Genomic DNA, 9,348 nt, shown 5'->3' with positions numbered 1-9,348 from the left:
ATGATTTTGGATGACCAGTGTTGTGCCTTTTCTATGATGCTGTGATTAAGTCTTCCTTAAATTTGCTTAATCTTGCCTAGACTCAAATGAGTCTTCCCTGGGAGGTAAGGCTGTGACTCTTCTTTCTCTGCTTAATTCAGGTAATGTATATCTGTGGTGGCTTCCTTGCAGAACATGAAAGATTACTGCATTTTGGGGTAACGTTACAAGCCTTTGTCTAGGCAAATGAAGCCCTGCTTCTGCTTATCAATATACAAAAGATGTAATAAATTCAATTCTTTCCTAAAAAATTAAAGACAAGCTACAATTGCCGTTTAACCAGAGGGAAAAAAACAAACAAACAAACAAAAAAAAAAAAAAACGCAACAAATCCAGGAGCAGAGGACAGGAAGCAGGAGAGTTTTCTGTACTCTAGATCAAGCCCTGGCAACGGCAAAGATGAGTAACTTTTCTCTCTATAGGCTGTACCATATCTTCCCTCACCCCATGGAGGTGAGCAGCAGCCTGACTAGGAGCAGAAGTCCGAATAGCAGGGGACTTGACAGGAAGAGCTGGCACAATGTCCTTGTGCTGGTCCGTAAAGATGACTATGTATACAGTGACTAGAGAACAGCAAAACAAATCAAAAAGGTAGCAAGTGCCTGGTTCAGGCTCCTGATGGGGAGATTCCAGAGGGAAACCAGTCTTAGGGGAGTTTTGCAAAACCTTCCAACAGAGCAGACAAGTGAGACGACTTACTCTCCAGCACAAATAACTGTATCTTCTAATTTTCGGCATGCTCTTGAACAAGAACAGCTGCCACATGCAGCAGTGTGATTGATCATCCTAATCCCAAGGAATTTTAAAACACCACAGGTGATATGAAAAGCAAGTTTTCTGGAGCTGATGCACTTAGGAGCAGCCACGTGGAGTTTTTACGAAGAAATGGAGGAGGGAGAGAGGGAGCGGCTCCTTTAAGCCCTTCTATTTCGCTGTTTCATGAGCAATGCGTTTGTGTATGCATTTGATGCATTTATGTATGTATCCAACTGCTTTTCAAATATGTTTTCCTGTTGAGAAAGATTGTGTTCGATTATGATCCTTCTTTTGGAAGGTTCAGGGGCCAGGTCTTAGCCATATCTTTCTTTTCTACTCAATTTATAGAGTATTCTGGGGTAGGCTGTCCTTACATACATGCCACGTCTAACACAAGGGATTTCCCAGCACTTGTAGGGCCTCTAGCTATTCTTCTAATGAAAAAAAAAAAAAAAAAAATATGGAGCACTATATATGAGCTTTTAATAGAGAATCCCTTCAATACAGAATCCCATCATGTCTTCCACTTGCTTCTCACCCAGCTGCGCTATCTCTTTTCATCATGTCAGACCTTAACAGCACGTTTTTAAATCTCAGTTCCAGCAACTAATCAGTTCTAGCACTGTTTGGGTTTTGGTGTTGGGTTGTTTTTTTTCTTCTCAAGCTGTTTGCAAGCTCTTACAGAGGGTTGTTTAGTTTTGTTGCAGTTTGTTTCGTTTTTAAAGTATCCCATCAGTACACTAGACAATACTAATCTCCTGCTCTACGGTAGCTAACAGCAAACTCTTGAAGCAGTAAAGAACGATTTATAATTGCAAATGCAATTGTTTTAGGCTCTAAAAGAAATGTCAGTAATATTCAGTGTGATGAGCATTGACTGCTCAGCTGGGAATCCTGATAGATCGTGAACTTGGTTTTGTTCCGAGAAAACCACCTTGCCACTGGCCCTTTTACACTGAGTAGCAACAGTTTGATTAGGATTTTTGGCCAACGATCTCAATACCAGCAGTTATATTTCGATGGGGGACGAGTATTTCGGGGTGGTTATTTATTTTCTCCAGCTGCCCGGGTGTTTCAGGCACCCGCCGATGCCAGCATTAACTCCTGACGATAGCAGCTTTGGAGTAGGTCGGCAGCAAGTTGCAAAATCGGGCTATGCACTGGAATTACGGCATGCAGAAGACCTCTTTCTGTTGTTTTTATTGTAAAATAACTCGCTCCGGGTTTTAGATCCGTATTTTCCTTCATCTGCTTCTGTAACTCCAGAAACAATTCGAACGGCAAATTGGTAAAACAGAGAGAAGAATAAGATTGAAAATGGTTTGATAAATGCGGTGAAAAGTAGATTAACTGCCGAATAGCTACTTCTTATATCGTTGTCTTTCTCCACGGAGACATCTGAGGCTGCAGTTATGTGGAAGGGCAGTTTCTTTAAATGAATTTTAGTTCCATGTTAAAGAACTAAAGAAAGGAACCTTAGCGTATAGCTGCTCCATCTGATCCAACTTCCATTGCTAGGGATTTGGAAAAAGTCGGATTTGCCTCTATCGGTATTGACTAGTCTCCTGGCAGTAAACAAGTAAGGGTGTATCGACATTGGAAATATCAGCAGTAACAACGAAAGGCAGATTCCAGTATAGTCATCAGTTATGAAAAAATAGGCACACGCGAACAGTATCACATCATCCTCCTACATAAGGACATCATCGCTTTTATGTGTCTCCGAATGTTTTTAGCCACGGAGTAACTCGCGGACTCAGAAGAGCTTAATTTCTTTAACTATCATTATAAGGTCAGATCAGAAAAGAGGGGTCGGTCGGGTGACCCAAACCGTTAATTCGTCGCCTGCACTTTGCCGGGAGCTGCAGTTTGGGGAAACCTGAGCTGTGTGAAGTGCACCCGACAGGTCCCTTTCAGCGTCTCCACTTCGTTATACTACCCTCGCAACAGCTTCGATAATTTTTTTTTTTTTCTTTCCAGAGCAAGGGCACCCCGTGAGACTCCTCTTGCTACTTGACACTAATTCGAGACCGATTAAAAAGCGAGAGGAGAGGTCAAACAACGCTCCCAGATCATCGCAACCGTGAGAAAACTTCACACGGCCGCTGAAGCCGCTTTCCAGAGCTCGGCTGACGCAGGGACCGCCTTGGCACCGGCTCCCCGGCTGCGTTACACCCACCGCCGGTCCCCGCAGCAGCAACTTTCCCGGCTGAGAAGTAAATCACAGCAGCGGCTTTGAGCCGCGGCACTCCCGCTTGCGCCGGGGTCTCCTCCCCGGGCTGGCCCGGGCATCTGCACGGAGGTTCGTTGTACATCTGTATTAATTGCCCACGGAAAGACAAATGGGACAAGAGTGGGGAAAGGAAAGAAAAACCCATGTTTATCTAGCCGAAACACCTACCGCTTCCCCCCTCCCCCCCCGGGGAAACTCGAAAAGTTGCCCGTTTTCGCACGCACGGGTGAATTTCGTAATGCCACGATTGTGGTTTTAACCTTTATTTTTAAAATAAAAAACATTGATGCACTCTAGGAAATATCTTTCGTTTGATACTGCTTAGTAGTAACTGTATTGAAAAGGCATGCATTTCAGCTTTCTGAAAAGGTTTATTTCCAACCTTTGAATATAAAGCGTGTGAACTTCGAAACCAAAGGACGATAAAAGCGTTCGAAAATCTATAAAAAAACCAAACAAACAACCCCCTCACCTCTTCGTTACTCTAGGATAGCAGATAAAAATCTCCCACAAGATTTCGGGGGGCGGGGTTAGCGCAAGAAGTATTCGACACAGCTTGTCTTGCTCGGCAAAAACACCAGCCGAGCCACAGTTTGAGAACCAGTTAGCACAAAAAGTGTAAGAGAGATGGGATTTTTTCGGGAGGAGGAGGAGAAAAAAAAAAAGTCAGAGAAGTTACAGTTTAAAATCCAGATTTGAGGAAAGGTGTCTACATTTTCATAACGTCAAAGATGGGGAGAAGTTAATCTGAGGGATATTAGAGGTGGAGAGTTTGAGATAAGAGCACATCACGGCCTTCGCTTTTAGCAGGCTGTGTTACAGGTGACTCGGTTCACGGTACAGCGACGGCCACGGCGCTGGGGCAGACGCGGGGACACAGTACCCGTGGGCTGAGGCAGAGCATCGTATCCCCTGGAACACGGGCACGCGATAATTTGGGAGGACAGAACACATCCCGGTTTCTTTGGTGGCTCCGTGTTATCTCCCCCGTCCTGACCAGAGAAAAAAAAAAAAAAAAAAAAAAAAAAAGCGGTGCAAGAGCGAGGGCGGGCTGGCAGCGCCCTTTGAAGCTTTAACAACGTGTGGGCAGACACGCGTGGGGGGAGCCCGGGCGGCCCCTCCGTGGGCCGGGGGGCGGCTGCCGCCGGCTGTGGCGAAGGCGGACACCCCACCGACACGGCGGGGGCATAAATAACATCGGGGCGGCCCCCGGCAAGAGGGAGGTCGGGGGCCGGGGGGAGAGGCTATACGTCCCCGTCCACCAGGCTGAAGTGTTTGCCCGGCCCGGGGAGGCAGAGGTAGGGGATGGCGCTGCCCGGGTAGAGCAGGGGGAAGGGCAGCGGCATCAAGCAGCGGCTGAGCAGGGTGCTGTCCTTGTAAAGGGCCGGGAAGGAGAGAGCAGCGGCGGCGGCGGGGGGCGGCGGCTCCCCGGGGGGCTCCGCCGGCCCCGGGCCCTCGGGCTCGGCCGACATCTGTCTCTTGAGTTTATTGCGACGGTTCTGGAACCAGATCTTCACCTGGGTCTCGGTGAGGTGCAGCGCGGCGGCCAGCCCGGCCCGCTCGGCGCTGCTCAGGTACCGCTTCACGTCGAAGGTGGACTCCAGCTGGAAGACCTGGCTCTTGGAGAAGATGGTCCGCGTCTTCTTCCTGCCGCCCGCCGCCGGCGACCTACCGCTCTCCCCGCCGCAGCCCCTGGCCTCCTGCGGCGGCGGCTGCCGGGGACCGCGCAGCCCCTCCGCCGGGAGCGGGGACCCCACACCGCCGCCGCCGCTGCCGCCCTGGGCCTCCGGGCGGAGGCCACGGCTCGTTCCTTCCTCCCGGAGCCGGCGGGGCTCGCTGCCTGCAACGGCAAAGCACAGCATCAGCCCCCCGCCGCCGCCCGCGCCCCCGCCCTGCATGCATGTACGGCCCGGCTGGGGGAGGAGGGGGGGGGGATACGTGGGGAAGGGGTGTCGAGAGCTTGCCACGGCCCCCCAACACACACAGCCTCCAGAGGAGAGAAGAAGGGTGAGGAGCTTCCAGTAAGGATCTAAGGCAATCTCTCTGCCAGCGTATGGCAGAGCAGTCGGGGCTCCGGGACACGGGACAAGCAGCCAAGGAGGCCGGGAGGGGGGTAAAACACCCTGGAAAAGCCCCTGGAAGCATGATGGTGCCTGTGCCGGTGGCATCTCCTCCCGCCCGTCCGCGGAGCCTCGGGTCCTCCTCCGGCTGCGTGGGCGCCGCGGCTGCGCGGGCGTTTGTGTCTGTATGTCTGCGTGTGGGTGTGTGCATGTGTGTCTGTCTGCGTGAGCGTGTGCGCGGTGCCGGCTGGCGGCGTGGGGGAGGCCCGGGGCAGACCCCCGCCTGGTGCCGGGCCGCGGGCCGGGCCGGGGCCGCCGCCTGGGTGGGGGCCGGGCTGCGACCCGACGTGCGAAGCGGCCTGAGGGCGGGCTGCCGGCTCTGTACCCGAGTTGCTGGAGCCTTTACTGGGGTCTTGCTCCGCAGGCCCCTCTTCCTCCTCCTCTTCCTCCTCCTCCTCCTCTTCCTCCTCCTCCGGCAGCGCGCAGCGGGCTCTGCCCTGCTCCCGGGCCGGGCGGCGGGGGCCGGGCTGCAGGATGCTGTCGATGCTGAAGGCCGGCGGAGCGGCCGGGGCCGGCGGTGGGGGTCGGCGGCCGCCCCCGAGCTGCACCATGGCGCGCCGAGCCGAGCCGCGCCGCGCCGCGCCGCAGGACTGGCTGCGGCGGGAGGGCGGCAGCGGCAGCCGGGGCGGAGGGAAGGATGGGTCGGAATGGGGGGGGGGGGGGGATAGGGAGGAGGGGTCGGGGCGGCGGAGGGAGGGAGGGGATGGAGCTAGAGGGAGCCAAAGGGCTGAGGACGGGGGGAGCAGTGCAGGGGAGGGAGAGAAGGCGGGGAGGCGGCGGGGAAGAGAGGGAGGGAAGAGGGAAAAGGAGCAGGAGCTGGAGGGAAGCGGGGAGGAAGGGATGGGGGGAGGACACGCCGAGGTGCCCCTTTTCTCGCTGCCGGTGAGGTGCCCTGGGCAGCCGGGGCAGGGCAGGCTGCCCTCCCGCCCGGGCCCTTCACTGCTGGGGCGGGGGGGAAGCAGAGGCGGGCCCAGGAGAGCCCACGGGAAAGGCAAAGATGAATTAGGATGGCAGGGTGGAGATGACTGGAGTGAAGGAGAAGGATGGAAGGAGAGGATTTGAAATGACAGCACGGGAATGGGGCGCAGCGCGACAAAGTAAGGCGGTGGTGGCAGTGAGAGAGGGAAGGAGGGAAAGGGGAAGCCGGGAGCCGGCGAAGCCCTTCCGTGTGTTTGTCCAGCACCTGGCACGACCCCAGACAGGCTGCTGAAGGCATTTGCTGCAGACTTCCGATGCCGTTGTAAGGGGGCGGGGGGCCCCGGGGAAGAGTAATTCATAAAGCCCGAGTCCCTCCCCTGTGGTCCTTCCACCTGCAGAAGCTCAAACCGAGTATGCAGAGGTCCCCTGGGGTTTCTCAGGAGCCCCTTTACTCTGGAGGAGCCCCGTGGTGTCAGGCCACCCCAAAATCCAACACACACACACACACATCTGCAAAGTTCTGCACTTTTCAAGAACTAAAAGTTGTATGAGGTCCTGCACTTGGGTACGGGAATGGTGAGAAAGCGCTGGCCGGTGTGCATGTGTGTGAGCACGTCCAAGGTGCGCCTTTTGGAGGCTGCAGAAGCTCCCGCCTGTGCTGTGGGAGATGCTGAGGGACTTGGGGAAGGATCGGTGTGTTTCTGTACTGTTTGGAGAACTTTTGCTCCCCACCACCTACCAGCGCTACAACGTTTTAAAAAACTGTTTGCGCTGCTCGAGGCAGGACATCCGGCTGCGATAGAGCCGACACCAGTTGCGGATCGCTGGGAACCCTCTCCTTCACTGCGCCCTTGTGTAAAGCCTGGGAAATATTTCCAACCGGTGTTTAAGAGGCCTTTTAGTTCGAATCCCGAGGTTTCCACCACGAAAAATGCTGAGGGAGAGCGAGAAGCCCTTGAAAAAAGAGTTGACAATAGAAGTGCTGACAGGCTCTTAAATATTGTGATGCCAGAGATTCCGTGTGCTAAAATCAGGGCATCTTAAGGCTTTGGACTGCGTTAATCTTTAACGCACTGGTACTTGAGAGAGCGGGTTTCAGCTCTTTTTCATGAAAATTTGTTTCCCTTTATAAATGCACTCAGATTTTAATGCAGCCGTCTGCCGGAGAGCTGTACGTTTTCCATCAGGCGGAAAAAAATATATATCCGTCTTTCATCAACACTATTATTGCCTAAAATGCACAAACATTGCATTTGTCTTGTAATCTCCTGTACAAGCTGGTTGTTCTGGTGGAGCGAAATGTTCCTTTAAAGAGAGGGAGACGAGATAGGCCGAGGGAAGGGACGGGGAACAGTGGTACAAAATGAGAAGGAGCAGCTGAAAAGATAAATTAAGAAATTCCGCGTAAGCTGGTAAAACTTGGAGCAAGGGGGGACTTTGATGCCAGGTCGGGTCGGTCTTTTCCCCCGCGCTCCTGTCCCGGACTCCCTTCCCACTCTCTGTGAGTGAGACACGTCCCAGGTGCTCACATCTGTTCTTGCTGCAAACCATATCCCTTTGAGTCCCGCGAAAATCCATCTTAAAAAGCAATGCATCAATTCAGTGTGTTTTCCTAGAAGACATTTTCTTGGAAGAAACAGGAAAACTTGAAGAAGGCAGAAAATTAGAAGGAAATCAAAGAAGGAGAGGTAAGTCTTACCTCCTAATTTTTTTTCACCTCAGCCCTCTCCAGCCCCCCCGACCAGTCCAAGCCCAGCCCTGGGAGACCCGGTGCAGCAACACCCCGCCGGGAAAGGTCTGTCCTCCTTTTCCAGCCCCATTTGGCCGCTTTACAAAAACGATTTTATTTTTTTTTTTCCCCCGACAAACTCTGTGCGGCGAGGGAGCACGTTACAGTGCCGGATTTCCCCAGCAGCTGGGGCAGCTTGGAATCAATTCACTGGCAACAACAGGATTGGGGGGGCGGCTCCGGGGTCGTCCCTGCAGCGAGGTCTACAAGCCAGATCTGTTACCGGGCCCCTCATACCCTCTGCTAGGGTGCCCCTTATCTTCGGGAGGGAGGTGTAAAGATTTGGCTCCGCATGCCAACAGGTAGAGCCGCATCCTGCAAAACCCAGACGGAGGGAGCGCTCTGCAGCGGAGCTGCCGCGGGGCAGGGCGGCGAAGCCCCCCCCCCCCGGACCCGCTTCAGGCCCCCCTCCAGCAAACCCCTTCGACCCCCGGCCCGCCTGGGGGAAGGGAGGAGCGGTGTCCGACGGGGCGGCGGGGCGAGAGACCTTGCCAAAAGTCAGAGGATTTTCCGAGTGACTGGTTCCCGGGGCGTGGGGGGCGCAGCCCCGGGCAGAGGCTGGGCTGAGACCGGCCGCGGGGGGGGGTGGGGGGTGGGACACGGCTTTGGCGGGAGTCTCTGCTTTCTGCTGGGATCAGCTGCCCGGGGCTGAGACAGAAAAGGGGGGACCCCCTTTGGGGGGGGGGGGGCTACCCAAAAGGAAGGGGGGGGGGGGGACCGCTACCCAAAAGGAAGGGGGGGGGGGAGGGCAGCGCGGCTCGCCCCCCCGGCTGCTCCGCACCGTCGCAATTTACCCCCCAGGCTCCGAAAGGCCGTCGGACAAGGTGCTTAATCACTCCGTTTAAAAGTAACCTTTTTCCTTACAATAGGTAGAGATTTTCCGACGCTGGTACTTCTTAATCCCGTGCTTCGTTTGTATTTTATCTGGGAGGAATCTTGTCGTCTGGGACGTGTCGTGACACGGAGGCCGGTATCGCACAGCACAGAAAGAGTGAACTTTTTTCTTTGATTGATATATTCCTGTGGTAGAAGCTAACGTTATGCTGAATGGAAACGTTTTACCTGGGAAAGCTTTTTACCAGAAATCACTCGGCACATATATCTCTATTTCCCTTTTAGCTCAGAGCACAAAAAGTGTCCTACTCCAAATATAAGTACGATGGAACTGAAATCTGATGAGATTCTAGAGAAAAGCCAGAGTCCGGTTTTGTTTGGTTTAAGGACTCGTGCTTGTTTCATCCTCCGATGTACTCGAGGGTAAGATAGGCCCTCTCTGGATTTCAAGTCCCTTTGGGAATAAGACCCCGGTAATTGCGGTCACACCGGCACCTTGCAGCGGGTTTTGGAGCCGTTCCGGGGCTCCGGCTGGGCTCAGCCAGGGCGAGCGGATCCAACCGCTCTCTGAAAAGGTCATCAAAATAACCAAGCGGCTTTGGCTACCTTAGCGCTGCAGGTCCCTAAAATAAACTCGATTTTGCGGTTCAGCAGTAAGC

At 54.0% G+C, this 9,348-nt stretch overlaps 1 protein-coding gene across 1 annotated transcript; it reads right to left on the bottom strand.

The window, feature by feature from the left end:
- Positions 1 to 4,272: 4,272 nt before the first annotated feature.
- Positions 4,273 to 5,699, bottom strand: LOC309671490 (uncharacterized protein; the record flags this gene model as incomplete). The annotated part of the gene is made up of 2 exons (XM_082482734.1): positions 4,273 to 4,868; positions 5,474 to 5,699. 2 exons carry the CDS (start codon positions 5,697 to 5,699, stop codon positions 4,273 to 4,275), a joined length of 822 nt encoding a protein of 273 aa, XP_082338860.1.
- Positions 5,700 to 9,348: the final 3,649 nt, after the last annotated feature.

Source organism: Vanellus vanellus, assembly GCF_965231255.1.
Source record: "Vanellus vanellus genome assembly, chromosome: 4".
In the NCBI taxonomy this organism is placed as follows: Eukaryota; Metazoa; Chordata; class Aves; order Charadriiformes; family Charadriidae; genus Vanellus; species Vanellus vanellus.
This window is presented reverse-complemented; position numbering and strand designations above follow the sequence as displayed.